The sequence below is a fragment of the Coffea arabica genome, chromosome 11e (genome assembly GCF_036785885.1).
Source record: "Coffea arabica cultivar ET-39 chromosome 11e, Coffea Arabica ET-39 HiFi, whole genome shotgun sequence".
Classification (NCBI taxonomy): domain Eukaryota; kingdom Viridiplantae; phylum Streptophyta; class Magnoliopsida; order Gentianales; family Rubiaceae; genus Coffea; species Coffea arabica.
In genome coordinates this window covers 61,728,825-61,748,984 of record NC_092331.1, presented here as the reverse complement: position 1 = coordinate 61,748,984, position 20,160 = coordinate 61,728,825, and the positions used below count along the sequence as shown (strand labels likewise).

Genomic DNA, 20,160 nt, shown 5'->3' with positions numbered 1-20,160 from the left:
AAAATGTTATAGTAATTATCTCAAATAAACTCCTATCCAAACCATTCGTATCAATAATTAAACCAACTTATGTTGGCGTAGTCCTTTGATTTTGGTTGTGTTGTCTTCATTCTTTCTTTTTAAAAAAAAAAAAAATTATGCAATGGACTTCTGTAGCAAGTCACAAATGTTTCGATCACTCGTTAGTCAAATCATTTGTTTATTTAGTCATCTATATATTTTATATATATAAAAAAAATTTAGTTCAGCACGACCGGGTATGCATCAATTACAAAAAAGGGGAAATTTTGGTGTCTTCATTGTTTAGCCAATTCATCGGCAGTTGATTTTGCCTCCCTACGGATATTCTTTGCTTCAAAAAACTTATTGTGGGAAACCAGACATCAGTTGCCCGCCTGCAATCAAGAATTATAAGGGCAAGTTCATGATGATGTAGAGATTCATTAATTGATCAATGATATCAAAATCAGGACAGTCACCTTCAATTTCCAAAATCTGAATTCATTACGATACTAAATTTGATAATATTACATTAAGCGATAAGTAAATCGTTTATAACTTATTTTTTCCTAAGAAATTCAATATTATTTATCAAGATATGATCCCATTAAATTTAAATATTGAATTAAGTTATCAATTAGGATGTAAATAATTAATATTTAGAGAATGCGGTTAATTCTATCTCGTCAACTTCAATTTTTGGGTTAATTGTACTAAATTAGTACTATGAATGAATTTTTAGGTAACTCCCCTCAACTCTTTATCTAGCACTTCACCTCCTATTTGTTTCGGATCTTGCTTTAACCAAAGTAACCTCATTGCGTGGTATCCTTTGAATGTTTGCATCTGTTGTTTCTTTGTTCCTCTTCGGTTCTTTTCCTTTTACGTTTGTTTTCCTCTTCTTCCTCGTCACTTGCCTAAAGTTCTTTCGCCAAAGCACTCGCACTTCTATGTCCATCACTTTAGATGTTTACGTTCAATCGAGTTTTTCTTTTAGACTGAACCTTTTCTCGCTATTTTTTACTACATTGTCTCTCACTCCCACAGACGAAAACACGTAGTGTTTGGATAACAAAAATATCTCAAATAATATTTCGCTTGTATCATAAACACATTTCCCAACCCATCTTTTTATATTTCCAATTACCTTTTTATCTCACATACATCACATCACAAAAAGTGCTACAATAATTATTCTAAATAATATTTCAAATAATACTTTATTCAAACAAACCTATAATGCTATCGATAGTACACTTATTAATATGAGAAAATGACATATTTCATCCCTTACATTTCGTAAAAATATTCTTTTCGTCCCTCACTTTTAAAATGAAGCAAATTCGTCATTGACATTTAAAAATTAAAACTATTACATCCCTGAACCTAATTTTCAATCAAACCATCTAATAACTCAGCAATAAATTTTGAAAATAGAATTGATAGATCATTCGGTCAACTTCATCATATTCACATGACATTTATTAAACCAAAAAAATAAAAATTATAACATAAAAGGCCATTCTTTGTCTTGGAATAGTAGAATTTTTTTTTTGATAAATCTTTTCATGCACCATTAGTATATCCCTTTGCGAATCTAAACGTGTATCATAAATATAAATTTTGGTGTTTAAATTTAAATTAAAATGATATGGCAGTACATAAAACCGTCAGTGTATACAATGATAATGTAGAAAAGATTAATCTTTCTTTTTTATGTTATAATTTTTTATTTTTTCTTTTTAGGTTCATTAAATTTCACATGAATATCAAGTTGAGTTAATCAAGTGATCTTCCAATTACACCCCAAAAATTTGTAATCAGGTTGATTGGTGGTTTGATTCAGATTGAAATTTAGGTTTGGGGATGTAATAATTTCAGCTTTTAAATGTCAATGATGAAATTGCTTCATTTCAAAAGTGAAGGAAGAAAAGAATATTTTTGTGAAATGTGAAGGATGAAACCGATCATTTTCCCTATTAATATTGTAAATGTCTATCGATAGTACACTTAATGCTAAAAGGTGCACAGAGGTAACCTTGTAGATAAAAGTTATGCATTCTGAAGTTTGCGAGGTTTCCGGCATGATTATTTTCTTTCTGACTATTGTAGGAAGAAATTAAAAAAAAAAAGAATAACAAAAAAACTCTTATGATTGTTTAAAAGTAGTGTAAAGGAAGAAGGTGTAATTAACCTTTTCTTTTTAACTTTTTAAAGTTTCTCTCATATGTACGTTTGAAAAGCATAATATCAGAAATAATTTTTTTTTATTATTTAAAAAATTATTTATCTCACAAACATCACATCATCACACAATATGTGTTTTAGTGAATCACACAAAGCTTTATTCCGGATAATTTCCAATCCAAAGGCATACACTTAATGAAGCGTCCAGGCAGCTCCACAGGCATACATTTTTAGTTTGTCTATTTATGCCTTTTTTGGTAGACGAGATTATCTCCCATCTCTTTTTTTTTTTTTTTTTGAGAATTTTGATTATCTCCCCGTGCTAAAATTTTAAAACTTCTATGTCACTAGAAATTTGTTATCCTTGCGTCTTTGCATGCAAAATGATTGTGATATCTACCTTCCTTTCAAAATGAAGTGGTAAATTATAGGTGGATCATTATAATACGGTGAAGCGCCACTGGGCCTTTGGTCCAATGGTCATCCCAGCCTTCTTAGGCTTGGTGGTGCCGGAGGTAAAGGATTCGAACCTTGCCTCCCACAAAATTTGTCACAATATGTGACGGTCTTCATTGACCAGTTTCGATGGAGTTTCTATATCGACAAAAAAAAAATTATAATACGATTAATGGATTAACTAATTTACAATTGATTAATGGATACAATTAGATTAACTCATTTACACTAATTTAAATAAATGGGTATAAATAAGCACCCATTTATATAATAAATGAGTATGGATATACTCAATTGCTCATTTATGAATTATTTTAAATTTTACATTTTTTAAAATTTTTTTGCAAGTTGTTTGACAAGTAATAATAGTAGTATTTTGTTGTTATTAAGTTGGTAAGAAATTCAATTTTATCTCATTAACACTTACTAAAAATTGAGTTTTATTAGGGGTAGGCGCGGGTCGGGCACCCGCCCCATTCACCAGTTGGCTGACCCAATCCGCACCTTGCGGGGTCAGCCATTTTCTGACCCTTACCCGTCCTGCATATCAGCGAGTACCCGATTATAGAGTACCCACTGAGATAGGGTCGGGTCGGCGGGTACCCCCCACCTCCGCCCCATTTATCATTTAATTTTTTTTTAAAAAAATTTATACCAATTTAATTTTATATTTTACAAAGGTTTCCCACCAAGAAACGAGCATGTGAAGAAAATATAAGATAAAGGAAAAAAATTAAAAGAATTCAAAATCAATAAAAGTTTGAAATAAGTAGCATAATTTTTAATATATATGTTCCACATTAATTAAACTTTTTTCTATCAAATATAAGATCATGGTCTCTACAAATGAATCTTATAAATAAACTATAGTCTCTCATATTTGTAATGCAATTTGTTCAATAAAATTACTTATTTAGTTCTAACTTATTATTTTATAGCGTGTGTATAAAAATAAAAAATATATATATGCGGGGCGGATCGGGTACCTGCAGGTTTTTAATTATGTGATCATAACCTGCCCCGCATCTTAGCGGGTACCCGACCATCTTTTGACCCGATCAAATAATAAAAATCGGATATCCTAATTTTTGGATCGGGTCGGATCGGATATAACGGATTTTCGGATTAACGGATAATTTTGCCCACCCCTAAGTTTAAATGTATAATTATTTTTAAATAAATATAAATAGGTGAGTCAGTCACATGCTACCCATCAATTAAATGAATTAATTTAATGATCTGCTGGGACTTACTACAAAACACGACATGTGCTGAGACTCGTCCAATTTGATTTCCCTTTTACGTTTTGAGAAAAATGATACTACCATATGCCGTTCCACCACATTTATTCGAAAGTTTCCACAGCTTTGGAATTCCATACTCGCGCAATGGGGCCACGCTATTTATGGTCCCCAAACTATTTATGCGTGCCTGGGAGTTTCCAAATGCTTATACGAAGGATACAAGCTTGATTGAACCTTGAGTACTCTTATTTATGATCTTAATCCTACCCATACGGTACAATCCAGCCTCACCAAAATCACATTTCATCATCAAGTAGTGGGTCTGATCACATGGTCATAATTCTAATGCATTAAATATTTTGCCAATAATAGTAAGTGATGATTGATAAAAAAAAAACTATTTTGCCAATAATAGTAAGTGTTGTACATTGTACGCAGGCATAGAGTTAGTATATATATATAAAATTGGTAAGTTTAATAATATACGAGTGCAGAATACACCATATCATATACAACAAGTCAACAACTGAACAATTGCACTAAAATTCTAATCATACTTGTCCCTGGTCCAATTTTTGTTAACTGTGCAACCTTTCCGAGTGGGCTAATCGTTAAAAGAAAAAAAATGAAAAACAAAATCAGGAAAAGAAAAAGAAATATTCTCACTAGTATCGCAGCCGACCTAAACCAGTTAGGCAGTTACCACTCCCTCCCTCCCTCCCTCCGTCTCAATCATTTGATTCTATTTTGAGAATTCAATTTTTTAATATACAGTGATTTGATTGTGATATTTATATTTATATTTTTAATTTTACCTTAAAAAATTTAAATATTAAATTTAAATAGAAATATATATATATGTTTAAGGGAAGGGCTATATTAAAAATAAAAAATAAAAAATATTTTAACTTTTTCAATAAAATAAATATTTTGAGATATTAAAAAATAGGAAGTAGGATGCTGTGGACGGAGAAGTACGCAACTTACCAAAGCAAACCAAAATCTGGAATGAATTCTATCGAAGGGGAAAAAACCGGAAAAACATACTCTGGTAGTCTCGTATTCAACGTTGAGCCTGTATGCAAATATATATATATATATATATATATATATATATATATAAAATGGATGGAGGCTGTTGTCCTATTCAACTCTGATTCGGTCGCCTTCCCAATCACCTGAACGCTTGAGACACTTCCTAAAGGAACAAAGGCCAGCCCTTCTTCTCAAATCCGGTGCAAATGCAACTGAGATCTCTCCCTGGATTTTCTCTTATATAGCTGAAAACTTGCCAGTTTTAAGCTCGGAAAAATGCCGCTATTCAGGCCAAGCGCCGGCGACGTCGCCGGATTCAAAGTCTTGTGCTGTCTGGGAATTATGTATGGACTCATGTCTTTGTTGGTTTACTCCGTCGTTCATATGAAGTTCATCACTCCCCTCGGTATGGACGCCCCGCTGGATCGCTTCTCTGAAGCCAGAGCTGTGGAGCACGTTCGCGTCTTGTCTAAAGATATCGGCGGTCGCCAGGTCACCTATTTGCCCCTTCCCTCACCTCAATTCTCTCTCTGTATTAGCAATTTAGTACTACGTACTGTACCGCTGTGTGACTCCATACACGCTATTTCTCGTGCTAGAATATGCATTTATTGCGTCTTTCTGACCATGTCTCTTATTTGAATTTTGGTTTGAAGATTTATTTATTTATTTGTTATTTGTATTTATTTGAGCAAAAGACCGAAGTCACGAGCCACTCTACCGGTACAAAATCAATTCGTATGGTACACCGTACACGTGAGGATGAAATTTAACTTTTGTTGGCCCCATGTATATGCACAGTTTCCAGAAAAATAAAACTGCACCACTTTTTTTTTTTTTTTTTTTGGGTGGTTTAGAGAATGTGCTAGAAGTTTTTCAAATTTTTTTTGAAAACTAAAGGTGATTCATAGATGCACGAGTACATCTTGAAAAACTTTTGGTTTGCTTTTTGTTAACTTGCGAAATAGATGCGCTATTTTTTTTTTTTTTTTGGCGTTATATTTGTATAGTTAGCTACATCAGGGGTACTTCAGAAAACGAATTTATGTACTTATTTCTAGGAAGGGCGTCCTGGTTTGAGACAAGCAGCTCTGTATATTAAGACACAGCTAGAAATGATTAAGGAGAGAGCTGGACCAAATGTTAGGTTTGTATCTACTGACACTATACTTCTTTTATTTGTTGATGTATTTAAGAGTAAATTTTACACTCTTAGACACCCTTTTAGGGTAGCTTGTAATTCTACTTTTTGGTTGGGAACTACTGTTTTTGCAGGATAGAGATTGAAGAAACGACAGTAGATGGTTCGTTCAATATGATTTTCTTAGGACATAGCATATCTCTGGCTTATAGAAATCACACCAATATTCTTATGAGGTAAAAAATGATCTCCTTTTGCTTCTATTTGGGCTGCTTTGATGTCAATCTAAGACCAATAGCTAGAAGTGCTAACTTCTCAAACTCCTTTTGCACAGATAATTTGTAATATTCACGTTTTGGGAGAAGTACCAGCTTACGATCTTGCATTTTGTGATGATAAATTTATTTGAAAAAAGTAATTATTACTTGTTCAGGTCTTTGATTTCGTGATGTCCACTGTGATCCTTTGCATGCTTACTTTTCTTGATCTTCATGATGAACTTCAGTATTTAGCAACAGCTGTTAGGTGGCTGTAGTCAATGAGTGTTGTAAAAGTTCCTCACACTCTGTCCATAAGTATGGACAAAGACAACAGTCTAGTATTTTGCTTTGTAGAACTTCAAAGTAAATATCAAAGACTTTTTTTTTTTTTTCGAAAAGTAACTCTCAAGACATTTGGATCGAACCACTTTGAGTGTAAAAGACTTGAAAAGGTTAATAAAAAAATTATTTCTTAGATGTACTCCGTTGTATTCTGACTGTATTTAAATATTAAGTGGGGATCACTGTTCAAAATTTTGTTAACAACTTGCCTATGACCTTAATTTCTTTGATTAAATTAATGCCTGGATACATCTTTTTAAATGCAAGAATTAAGGCACCTTAACACATTTTAATGGAGTTGCAGGATTTCTTCTATAGATTCTCGAGAAAACGACCCAGCAGTTTTGGTGAATGGCCACTTTGACACTCCACCAGGTTCTCCTGGAGCTGGTGATTGTGGTTCATGTGTTGGTGGGTTTTATATATCACAATTCTATGTTTTAAATGGGATCATCAATTATTTATATCTTACTGTGTTGTTTCTTCCTCCTCCCTAAACAGCTTCTATGCTTGAACTAGCTCGGCTATGTGTTGATTCTGCTTGGGTTCCTCTTCGACCAGTTATATTTCTATTTAATGGAGCAGAAGAGCTGTTTATGCTGGTAAGAAATGTGACATGGCTGGCTACCTGAAACAGAAAGTTGATCGGCTTTTCTTGATTGACGTTCTTGTTTGGTATGCTCTGAAGATTTACAATAGTACTTCTAGGGAAAAAGAAACAAACCACCGAAATGAAATCCTTCAGTGAACATATCATCAGAAACTCTAGCGTACCAGGACATTGCATATTGTATCTTGTTGATTAGTAGATTTACATTGACAGAAACTATCTTCCAATGATCTGTTTTATGGCTAATTCAGGGCTCACATGGTTTCATGACAACACATAGATGGCGTGATACTGTTGGGGCTTTTATAGATGTTGAAGCTTCTGGTACAGGTGGAACTGGTAAGTACCAGCTGCTATTTGTAAAAATATGCAACTTTATTGAAACTTTTTAAGTTGAATTTAACACACTTGACTATGATCAACTCTAGTTAGAGTAACATTTAGCTCAAGTAGAATCACATGTACCGATTCATCATCATCTATGAGCTGGCTTCCATTCTTATTTTTTAAGTTGAATTTGAAACTGTACTAAAAACCTCAGATATGTAGTCATCATGATGAATGATAAGCAATCCATCTGTGGACCAAAACTGTTGTAAATGTCGTACTAAGTATGTAATTGAAAATTGATGGTGGAGTGATTACAGGATATAGATGAAGTGTGTGTTAAGAAGCAGAATTTTCCTAGGTGGAGTTTGGTGAATTTGCAAGAAATAAAAGAGAATTGTAGAGTTATTAAGTAATAGTAGAATATTTCTGGATCAATTTAGTTATGATCTGGTGGATTACTAATGAAAAGATAAGGAATTCACGTATCAGTGGCTGCTTTGTGCAGCTTATCTGAGAGATTAAATGTTATTTGAAGTGCATTACCATATTGATATAAGCATTGCTGAATGTTCCATGTACTTATGGTGTTTGCTTTAGGATTCCTGCAAGCATCTCTATGGACTAAGACATAAAACATAGATTGCCATTGTATTTGATTCACATGTTTAGGTCACTTCCCCAAGAATAACTTACCAAAGCTGTTTTAACTGAGCATTAGATGTTTGCATATTTAGTTAGACACCACGGAGAGTTTTGTCTTTGAAATGTATGCTTATAGATGAACTAATTGATCTGTGCTTTTTTCTTCTTTTTCTTTTTCCTGGTATGCAAAATTACATGCCATATATGAGGTTCAGACCTTTAGTTTTTGCCCCCAGCATGGCACACATTTTCTTTCATAGCTGAGCCTATTGTTAATTTCTTTAGAGCTGAACCTACACTTGAATTGCTCAATTAACAGATCTAGTATGCCAATCTGGACCTGGATCATGGCCTTCATACATTTATGCTCAAGCAGCTATATATCCCATGGCTAATAGTGCTGCTCAGGTTTTCACTTTTACTTCTCTGTAATTTGTTGAAACTTTCCTTCTCCTGCTTTCTGGTCTGGTAAAGAATAAAGGAGTATTGTTTTAACATTTGCCTGTCTGATTCCATTCACTTAAACAGACGAGACTTTTAAAGCTTATCTAGACTCTCCATGTGGTGTTTTTTAACTTTCCCTTCTTTCTTTGGTCAATAATCTTTTTGTAGTTTCCTGCTGATATCTTTATAACTTTTTCTTTTGGGCAAATAAACCTTCAGGATGCTTTCGGTTCTATACCTGGTGATACAGATTACAGAATGTTTGCCCAAGATTATGGGGATATTCCTGGACTGGACATCATCTTTCTCTTTGGGGGTTACTTTTATCATACTTCCTCAGATACAGTGGAAAGATTACTGTATGAAGTAGATTTTGCTGGAAGTTCTCTTAGTTGATTGCCAGTATCTTTCTCTTTACCATATGCCTGATCTGGTGCATACTATTTTGGTGAAGCAGACCTGGAAGCATGCAAGCACGTGGGGATAATTTATTTAGTGTAGTTAAAGCCTTCACTAACTCTTCTATGCTACAAAATGCACGTGAAAGGGAATCTCTTAGACATGCTGCAAATCATGATGAACGGGCAGTTTTCTTTGACTACTTGTCATGGTTTTTGGTGCGTTATACCCTTTGAATTCTTATTGATTTCATCTCTGTGTACTCATGTATATCATTATTTCGTACAACTTAGTTAACCCAGCAGTCATATCCATTCAATGTATTCTTTCTTTATTTTATCTTCCCTTAGTAGGTGGGTTGTTAAGAGGATAAACTCTTTCTTTGAATTGATCTCTAAAATCCTTCTCAGGTAATCTATCCAAGACAGCTGGCTGTGATGCTTCATAGTATTCCTCTTGCCATCTACCTACTTATGCCAATTTTTTTGCGATTTCCAAATAGAGTGTTTTCCTGTTCATTTATGACTCTCTTTGACTTTATCAAAGGTAATGGGAATGCAGCTGAACCTGAAGGTACTTTGTTGCAGGTGACATTGTTCTTCCATTGTGTTTAATTACTGCACTGTTCTCTGCAGGAATGCTACATCATGCTTTAGGGATTCTACTGGCCATTATTTTTCCAGTTGTTTTTGCAATCTTGAGATTGCTGTTCACAAGACATTCAATGAACTGGTACTGGTTTAATACTGTATTGCTACTAGAGTAGTTTTTGGCATATTGGTTTCCTTTAGTATATGATATAGCATTTTAGAACATAACTTTCATTTCCTGATGTAGGTTTTCTAATTCATACTTGGCCTTTTTGATGTTCATACCGTGTTCACTTCTTGGTCTGTTAGCACCACGATTCTTTTGGAGAAATTTTCCTCTCTCTCAAAATGTTTCAGTAGTCAAATCATCAAAAGAGGTAAAGTTTTTTGTACTGAACCCTGTGATTTTTCACTCTGCTCACCTCTGTTTATGTTGATTATTCATTTAAAGAAACTATGTTAATAAAAGAGGATTTTTTTCGTTGAATTGAGTAATTTAGATGGAAATCATTGCTATTTTGGTACAAAATGTATGTATCTGTGGAAATTATGAACTAGTATAACTGCAGAATGTGTTACTGATTTTGTTTGGTCTATTAACTTGTGAACATCTCGCCTTTTCATTCATGTGCATTCAACAATCATGTATTTGGTCATATTTGAATTCATCTAAAGGGGAAAAAGGAAAGCCCAATGGAAATTCATTCTACATCACATTTGAAATTTAAGACATTGGAGTTTAGTGGTAGAAGGGCATTTTCTGATGTTACTGGGCTATCTTCAAGTCTGATCAGATTTGTTGTGCCTGAGCTTCTTGTTTACGTTATTTCTGATTTTAAAGTCACACCTATCCACCATTCATTGCTTTTTCCTTTTTTCAAGTGTACTTGTTGCAAAATATGCAGGGAGGAAAAGTGTTACAAAAAGCTGGGTAATGGTCTAATATTCATGTTTTCTCTAGCTTTTGAGATTACCACATGAGAGAGAGGCTTAGCATATGTTCTACACAGTCGCCTAGTTTTACTTTGCAGGATCTATTTTTCAATTTGAGTGCTCAGGACATAATGAGTCCACTGATAATACTTTTACAGGAACTGGCAGGTGAAGCAAGGTTTTGGGGAGCATTTGGGTTGTACTCCTTTATGACGTTGGTATGCGAGACCTATATGTTGTGCTATTCTTTGGTTGTTAATTGACTTCTACAAGTTATGTATATCGACCCTCTCTCCATCCCCCTCCCCCCCAAAAAAAAAAAACTCGTTCAAAATGGTATGTAGAATACCCACTTGTGCAAAATAAACATAAAGCAAATGACTTTCTGAGTTGTATAATGAAAGTAAATGATCATATTATAAGGAATTTAATTTTCAACATGATTTTCTGAAAGCAGGGGTATCTGATTTCTGGGTTAAATGGAGGTTTCTTGACCTTTTTGTTGGCAGTCTTCATGCTTCCTGCATGGATCTCCTTCCTGCTATCTACAAGGTCCTTTGGTTTTGATTCTCTCAGGTAACAATTTTTATCTGTTTATGGTACTCTATTGATGTATGCTAACCTGAGAAAAAAATTATTTCTTTATGTCTAGGATAGAGTCCCATATGTCATAATGCTGTTTTAGATTGTTTTTGAGTTTGAACAGGATCAAATTATGATGTCAATATGAACCCAAATTTTGTGCTTGACATCTTTGAGCTCAACGTTGATTTTGATTAATTATTTTCTGCGTAATGGGGCAAACAAAATTCTTCTTTCAGGTCAACTGCATGTTACGTGATTCCTTTAATTCCTTGCTTATTGTACTCAGTCTACTTTGGTGGGTTCCTTGCTGCATTTTTGATAGAGAAAATGGGAATGACAGGGTCTTTTCCACCTCCTTATGGTTAGGCTCACTTCTCTTTCTTTGTATCAAGTGGTTTTTAATATGATGCTTATGTGATATTTATTTGCAATTAGTTTTCACGTTCCAAAAGCGTTATCAGTGTGAGTATGGCAAGGTTTAGTTATAAATGCCAGTGCTCCCTTGAGAGTTTCATGTTTTACCTTCAAGATACTTGGTAACGTTTTTGGTTTCCAGGATATTTTATAGCAGACATTGTAGTTGCAGCAGTTGTTGGACTTGTGACTGGTTGGTGCGTCGGACCTCTTTTGCCTGTTGTTGGCCAATGGTTAGCAAGATCATCTATCATGCAATTCTTGCTGCACGGAAGCATACTTGCTCTGGCTCTGTCATCTCAATTCTTTCCATACAGCACAGATGCTCCGAAAAGGGTGATCTTCCAGCATACTATCAGAACTGCAGGTATGAAAGACTGAAAGGTACTCGAAAGATATAGTAACATCAGTTGAATATGTGAAAATAGTTGCAGTATAAGAGTATGCATTCTAAGTGGAATCCTTATGAAAAGACCCTTTTCTCTTTTTCTTTTTTATTTTTTTTTTATTTTTTTTACTTTTTGTGGATGGGGGTTGGCTGGGTAGAGCATGTACTTTGTGTCTCAATTTGCTTGCTGAACAGCTTCATTTACATGCTACTGACTGTTATAATTTGTGATTTAGCATTCTGAAATTTTTTCTAAACTTTCTGGCACGGTACTGAATGTATAAATAGGATGAATATGGTTGAACATTCTAACAGGGTTTTCAAAAATGTCATCAACAGGTGCAAGTCATATTGACGATTGCAGTTATGATTTTTCCGTGGTTGACTCAAATTCTCTTCTTTTCGTCTTTAAACATGCTCCAGAAGTGGCAAGAGAACTGCATATTGATTCAGAATTATCCTTTGATACTGCAAATTTGTCACTGCAAGAGACTTGGCTGGTAAGTACAAAAAGAAGTCTTTTATGTATCATATGTTTCCCTCTGCTGCAATATGATTTTGACTAAGAGTGCATTTACTTTCTTCTGACAAACGGGTAAATTTTATCTGATTATTGGCCTGCATGACATAGAACCATTTTCCAGCCCCTTTGTCTGCATGGCATAATTGATGGTACGAAATCATATTGTATCCTATGAATTGTAATACGACTAGGCTTCATGACTTGTTTTGCTTTAAGATGCTTCATGCTAGGTTTTTAGTGCTTGTGCCTCCAGCCTACAGAGCAGACTGGTGAATGCTAACTGGGAGCAGAGACCATCTTGTTTAATTTGTTTTAATATTCAACTGGTGTAATGGAACTGAAAGTCTGTTATTAGATTGTTTTCTCTATGCTGATTGATCATGATTGGTGATAATGAGGATTTTGCTTTTCTGGATAGTTGGCACACAGTCTTTGAACCATAGAATCATATGCAATTCATTGGAATTTGCTTATCCTCAAAAAGAGATAAAGGAGAAGTTATGAACATGGTGCAAAGATACATGCACAGCAAGAGAGGACAATGTTTTGAACCTTTAGATGCAGTTCTCCTAAGAAAGGGTGAAAGGGAAAAAATAAATAAATAAATGAGATACTAGTCTAGAGGACAAAATCATACAACTTATAGGTCTGTAATGACATGGACAGTTGCTGGAATTCATGAATCGAACTCTCCACTCTTCTCTGACCATGAAATGTAACAAGTAGAAAGTATGAGCTAACCTCTAAGCTGTTAACAGTAACGTTGGGCCCCGGGCGCCCGGGGGGGGGGGGGTTCATGTGATTACTGAAGTTCATTTTAGCTTCTAATATTATGTTTGTCCTGCCATGGTTCTATTCAACTAACAACTTCTTATTGATGATTTGTGAATTACAATTGCTTTGAATCCATGAGTGACATTGAGTAAATATTTGACTTCGAATATGTTGAACAGGGCACTTTTCCAATATCTTACTTGTTTTCCGGAAGTTTGAAGTTCTCAGCAGAGAGAGATGACGTCTTGAAGCAATATAGAAACTTTCCACATCTAAAAACTTATAGGCCACAAGCTCTACTTGATGGAGGGTCCCGCAGAATTTACTTGGAATTTCACCTGGGGTAAAACACTGATATGCTGACTGAGTAATGTGACAGTTTGTTCTGTAATTTTACATTCAGTCTATCCTGTTGTTTAGTCCAATTATCCTTACCTTAGTCCAGTACTTTACGGCCCTCTTAGCATAGTATATGATTTGACATCCAAATGAGCAGAACTTGAACGGAAATGCCTAATTGATAGGTCTTCAGCATTCTGGTTTGCAGTTATTTGTTCTATATATATTATAAAACAACATTTCATGGTGTGTAAAACTGTCTGGACATATATCTGTGTATATACTTATGCTTAGCTGAATTACACTAAGAATTGTATGATATTGGCCTTCTAATAACTCAAGCTCAATAAATTTGGGAAATGAAAGATAAAGATGGGAAGTCATCTCCATGTGTGCTTTAAAATCAGGATTGCTTTTACACCATAATTGATAATAAAGTCAAGTCGCATAGAAGCTCCAACTTGTGACTTTTTAGTTGCTTTTTTTTTTTCTCGAATTCTGGGAGCTGGACGCAGCAGGCACTCTTATACGTTTTCTTTTTGCCTACCTAAAAATAAAGTTAGTGCATTTGTCTTAGAACTTAGATTTATCTCCATTTTGCTTTCAGGTCCTTGAAAGAGGTATGGGTTGCGGTGCTCAACATAACAGGTCCATTATCCAGTTGGTCATTTGCTAATAGTGTACTACCAGGTGACATATATTTAATTTTTGAATTTGGATTTAGATTGTCGGATTCTGTATATTGATCCTTGTGCAAATGTTTACAGCTCCTGAAAGGGTTACTAATGGACCACCATCATACATATGTAGATTAAGTGGTGCAAGCCATGAGAACTGGACCTTTTGGTTGGAGGTAAAATTTCAACCGTTTTGCATTTCATTCTCCCATCTTTGTTGCTACTTCCCCTTTAGTGAAGGAGTCCTGGGCAGGGCTCCTGAACGAGCTAAGAGTGTGGAGTGAGTCAGTCAAGGGTATGGCTCACGAACAGGTGGTGGATGGGGCGTGCGAGGCTTCTTTGTGAAGTTTGTCTATGTTTCTTTGTCCCTTATATTTTGGGATTAATAGAGCTAAAAGTATTAATTAGGAGGGTTACTGGACTGAGCAGCTTATGGTTATTACTGTCAGCTTGTGGAAGTACCATAGACAATGTCAGATGGATTTTGTTATCAAACCAGAAGCGCATCTTGAGTTGATTGTACAATTTTTATTGAGACTATAATTTGAAAGGGATGGTGAGTCTACCGAAAGCACAATTAAGTTTACAGGTTAAGAAGAACTCTGTAAACCATTGAACCACCCTCCTTCAGGGATGATCACATTTCTGTAAAAACTCCTGATGGTTAGAAGCACAAGACTCCTTGATAATTTTCTGTTGAAATTTCTTGAGTCTTTCATGAGCAATACATATTCAGGTGTTTGAAATTTAATTTTATCTTGCTCCTCCTCCACTTTGACCTTCAAATATCCGCTCCAAATTTACCTATACAATCGTCAAGTTGACAATTAATTGCACTTGTAACTGTCGATAACATTTGAACATGCACCATGGTATGTGAGTTAGCACGGAGCTTTCTTCATGTTATGTTTTGTCTTAATTGCAGGCAAGAAGTTCAGAATCTTTGAGGGTCGAAATTGCTGTGTTGGATCAGCATTTAACTGAGTCTGCCACCAAGTTGAAAAGCCTTTTTCCTAATTGGATGGATGTTACTGCTTTTTCAAGTTTTATGTCAAGCTATGTCTTCTAGCTTGATGATTTTCCTTCGATAGCGGTACCAGCTGGAATAATTACTTGGATTGGTTTTAACAGTGAGGTGTCTTATAGGTGCAAAATGGATACTACTGTGTGTGTCATATCATTCTTTGATGCCACTATTGCCCTTCCAGTGGGTTGGCAGTTGAAACACAAGAAATTTTGCCTCTACGGGCCGGATTTCAATTTCCTTTGCATCGATCGGTCAGTAGCATGCCAGCAAATAGCGACATTTTTGGTATTGATCTCACATGTATTTTCTTCTAAATCTAGGACCGAGAACAAATGTTAATGAAAATTTTAGATTTTGTAATTGATCGTACTGCATGTTTGCATGTAGCAATTAGAAATGATTATTACTAGAAGGATGAGAAACTACAGCTAGGACTATAAATGTTGTTTTGGTTTTTCCATAAATTGACTCGGTTTTTGGGAATGTGCTCGGTGATGGGAATAATCTATTTAGACTTGTTTCTTGGGATGTTAATGGTGATCGTAGTTATTGTAATCACTTGTGAGAATGAGTTTGCACTGCAGTTCAGGGTGTAAGAAACTTCGATTTGCACATCTGTTGAGTCTCGTAGGTGGTCCTCGGAGGAGTCGAGAAGGTGCAGAAGAGAGCAACTTCTAGTTTGTTAAAAGGTGATTTACATTGTTGTTGGCACTGGTTTCGGGATGTTTGTACTAGGGGAAGATCGTAATCTCCTCCTCCACTGTGGGGACACAGTATCCTTCCTTCCTTCTTGACTGAGTACTCACTTTCAGTCGACTTAGTTAACTTAATCTTTGCTGGTCTGCGATGTCCTTCCTACTATTTTGCCATAAACCATTACTGCACTTCAATCAAAAGAGTTACTTGCAACACGCAGTCATGAATTATCACTGATTTGCACTTTGTCTCTTAACATTACCAATTTTGGGATCTTATACTATCTACTTTTCACACATTGTTTAGTTCAATTATTAAAGTCAAATGATTTTTGTTTATAGCCAACTATGAACGAAAAGGCTATATGGTACCCTAGCTATCGGAAAAAACTTTAGTAATTCATTTATGGGTAGTAAAATCTTTTTCTTCAAAATTGGGTAACAAAATTCATTAATTTGCAGCCAATTGAGCAACAAGCTTCAAATTGTTATAAGCCTACAATGTACTCGTGTGCTACAAATGATTGTGCAGAATGAATACTAGTACAAAGGAGTTATTGCTTCCGGGGCAAATCATAATAAAACCATTAGAACGGGGCAAATCCGTTTAATACTTTTAAGTTGGGGAGCAAAGTGATATAAAGCAAACCAAAAGGGTCAATAAGAGCAAGACTTTCCCTCTTTTCTTTCCTTCTAGCGAATAGTGGTAATCGAACGGTTAATTTTACCTGCCTCTCGTCAGGATCAGACCGGTAGCACAGATGAACGGTGGGCAGAGCTATTAGATTTTCCAGTCGTCCCTGACACTTGAGCATTTCTCTCTCTTTTAATTTAATTCTCTTCGTTCCCTTCTGCTAGTGGTATATTGTCCAAAATAGAAATAAATAAATAATAGGAAAAAAATAATTAAAAAAAAAAAAGCAGCAGCAGCTGTATCTGCACCTCTCGCGATACTGCTGCCATCTTCTCATTCACTTTGAGATCGTCGCTCGACTGTGACACTGAATCGCTTCCTTGTGATTGTCTCTCTCTCTCTATATTCACTTATCTAATCTCGGTCATTTGTATGTGTTCTTTCTTTCTTTTTAACTATGACTGTTAAATTTTTGGTACATCTTGCTTGGAAAACGAATCAGTGCCTTGCTCTTCGCGCCGTATGTTAAATCGAGGTAGAATAATTAGATAATTCTTTGCTTCTTGTGTTTTTAGGTTTTCGCGGAAGAAAGGTATTAAGGGAAGAATTTGGATATGGTGCGTTACTTTTCGAAATTGCAGGATTTCAGATTTCTATTTTTAGAATTTAAAATAGATACTGAAATTTGTATTGCTAAATTTTCCAGTCCGCGCTCTTCAATTTCCACTCTTTTCTTACGGTAGTGCTGCTGGGGATTTGTACTTGCACTTATGTAAAGATGCATTTTCCAGCTCTTCTTGAACAGAGGACTGGGTAAGTCTTCTTAGCTTCAACGATTTTATCCTATCTAAAATTGCTTATTAATGTTTATTTTGTTTGCTTAGTTTCAAATCATAAATTTTTTAGTCAGTGAAATATTTGGTTAAAGTTTGTTTCTTTTTTGGCTGAGAAAGGCACTATTTCATGATTTCTGTACTTCATAGTTAATATCAGTGCACTTTTTTGCATTCTTTTTGAAAAGGTTCGACATCGCATTTTGACATGCGGATAGTGAATGCCTGATTACAAGTTTTGCTGTTAGGATGACAAGATATGAAATTTCTGATGCGTGATGTATGACGCGTGGACGATGGAACTCATAGAATGGTTACACAAGGAGATGTTTGAAAAGACTTTCGTTAATAAGAAATCAATACTTGGTATAGTTTCTATAATCTTTCCTTTGTTAATGGTAGAGAATATGCTTTTCTATAGGGTCGTCAAATGGATGTGCATATGTTCAATAGTTCCATGGAAAAGCTTTTGGAAAATGTAATCTATAGCAGTTTTTTTGGATAAATTCACTTATAGCAGAGTGTTCTTTCATATTCATTGGAGTGATTCTAGTTCATATGCCAAGACATAAAATTTACATATTATTTGTATTATTTGTCTTGCATACGGTGCTTCTTGGTTTCTGGAAAAAACAATGTGCCTACAAATGCATGTATCTTTGCCATCTTTGTGCTTGCATCACAGATTGTGGGAGAACTAATCAGCTTTGCTTATGAACATTTCTAAGGGACTAAGAGATTGTGGGTTCTGCCTCTGGCGGAAGTTGTCTTGTTTGAATATTTGATGGACAATATTTGTGCGTGTACAATTGAAGCCAGTGGGTTCCATGAAAGAAATCACTTTTAACAGAATGGTGCACGTATTTCACAGGATGGATACATAGATCAGTGTGTAATTGCTGTGTGTAATGTTTTGGGATTGAAAAATGTGTCGAATATCTTTACTACGTCATTTATCTTCTTCCTTTGGATCTCATGATTACAGCAATTCAGTCATGTCATCATATTCATTTAATGAACGTACTGATGTTGTGTTACTATTCCAGGTTTCGGGGCTTCTTTTGGAAGGCTGCCAGAATAGGTAAGTGACACCATTGCAAGCATGGTATTGCTATTGGAAATAGTTGTTGGCAAATCTATGTTTCATATAATTCATGTAGTCTTGTAGTTGCTATAAACTAGAATGCCTGCTTTTATTGTGAAATGGAGTATTTGAAATACAAAGAAATCAGCTAGACAGTAATTAGAGTGGCGACAATAAATTTATGGTTACAATTTGCATAGAATAAATGCATTGCCTTGTAATTAGAGTTGCTTGGTGTTCACAAGGTTTTTAGGAATGTTACTTTTCCATCTGCTTCTCATGCTGTTCTACATTCAATCAATCAGAAATTAATAAAGTCCCCTGTGGTCCTAATTGAGCTAAATCTATTGTGGCATACAAAATTCAACATTCAGACTAGTGTATGGTCACTATTTCTTCTTTGCAAGCATAAAAATACATTTGACTTGGTACTTTCTCAGAATGACTCAAGTATCTTGTGGATATGTTTCTGTTTCCCCCATTGTTTGTCTCCCCTTCCATCCCACAACCCCCAGGCCGCTACATGCACAAGAAAACAGGAGAAAAAAGAGGGGGTGGGGGTGGGGTTGTGTTTAGTTAGATTCCTTCACAAAATTGTCTATTAGAGGTTCATTGCTGACTTATCATCTTTGCCATTAATTATCACGGTACATACTGGGTTGCCTTGAAAACTCTCAAGATGATTTTTACCACTATGCTTTGTCTTGCAGGTGAGCGCTTGAGCCCTTGGGTAGCAGTTGGATGCTTCATGATGGGAGTATCAATAATATTCTTCTGACACAGAAATGATTGCTTACTCCAAAGTGATCGTAGAGCAGTCTCACCCTTCAGAATTAGTATTCTTAAATGCTTTGTACTATTGAATTTTTGAGAAATTCTGTATTTCCTTTCGTACAGGTGTGAAGTCTTTGTTTCTCAAATTTGTTTGTTAATGTGATAGGAGTTGATTGTTTACTCGCTATATTCTGAGGCTAAAGAAAATTTTATATTCCTTCTCATGTTACCCATATTCTTGTAGTAAGTTAATTTTCATGTTTCCGACTCATAGAAAGGTTTCTTATAATGCTGTTCTTTCAAAAGACGTTTAAGATGGCTTAAGAGTATTGTTTTTTTTTTTTTTTTTTTTTTTGGGAACTTATATTATCGGGTTGAATGATTATCCATGCTTGCCGTTTGTATGCTTCAGCAGCTGAAAGTCACACCCTCCAAAAATGAATTTCACTTTCGGGTTGCTTTTGGTTGAACAAATCCGGGGGGTTGAGTCGAGTGAAACCTAGTGGATTAGCTAGTGTCCGCTCGGATGCGAAAATAACCCTGCTATTGTGGTTCTCCAGTGATTCAGCAAAGTATATTTGTCTAGCACGGCTAATGCTGTTGAATTGACGTGGTTATTTTGGGGGTGTTTTTTCAAATACAGATGATTTCGTTTGGATAGGCAGTTTGTGAAAAATTCATTGTTTTTCAAAACCTTCTGCGTTTAGATTGATCTGTATTTCATAAATAACTACACTTTCATATCGGCATAAAATGCATTCGCCGGTAAACTTGTGTCTACCCAACATGCTATTTGGAAA

The 20,160-nt window shown here is 35.2% G+C and overlaps 2 protein-coding genes across 4 annotated transcripts; both read left to right on the top strand.

The window, feature by feature from the left end:
• The first annotated feature begins 4,936 nt into the window (after positions 1-4,936).
• Positions 4,937-19,589, top strand: LOC113717183 (uncharacterized). Its single transcript, XM_027241883.2, has 26 exons — positions 4,937-5,414; positions 5,984-6,069; positions 6,198-6,299; positions 6,970-7,076; positions 7,167-7,267; positions 7,527-7,614; positions 8,567-8,655; positions 8,911-9,050; positions 9,149-9,308; positions 9,501-9,636; positions 9,726-9,822; positions 9,928-10,057; positions 10,772-10,831; positions 11,071-11,189; positions 11,435-11,559; positions 11,755-11,979; positions 12,340-12,500; positions 13,477-13,640; positions 14,244-14,326; positions 14,404-14,489; positions 15,239-16,029; positions 17,245-17,286; positions 17,376-17,482; positions 17,751-17,868; positions 18,549-18,583; positions 19,297-19,589. Exons 1-21 carry the CDS (start codon positions 5,199-5,201, stop codon positions 15,380-15,382), a joined length of 2,619 nt encoding a protein of 872 aa, XP_027097684.2. The 5' UTR covers positions 4,937-5,198; the 3' UTR covers positions 15,383-16,029; positions 17,245-17,286; positions 17,376-17,482; positions 17,751-17,868; positions 18,549-18,583; positions 19,297-19,589.
• Positions 16,952-19,589, top strand: LOC140021087 (uncharacterized). 3 transcript variants are annotated; one of them, XM_072071816.1, is made up of 5 exons: positions 16,952-17,051; positions 17,245-17,286; positions 17,376-17,482; positions 18,549-18,583; positions 19,297-19,589. In XM_072071816.1, the coding sequence occupies exons 2-5, from the start codon at positions 17,284-17,286 to the stop codon at positions 19,362-19,364; spliced, it is 213 nt and encodes a 70-aa protein (XP_071927917.1). In that variant the 5' UTR covers positions 16,952-17,051; positions 17,245-17,283; the 3' UTR covers positions 19,365-19,589. The 3 variants fall into 3 exon arrangements, with proteins under 3 accessions (XP_071927917.1, XP_071927916.1, XP_071927915.1); XM_072071815.1 differs by having other exon boundaries at positions 16,958-17,057; XM_072071814.1 differs by having other exon boundaries at positions 16,999-17,099.
• Positions 19,590-20,160: the final 571 nt, after the last annotated feature.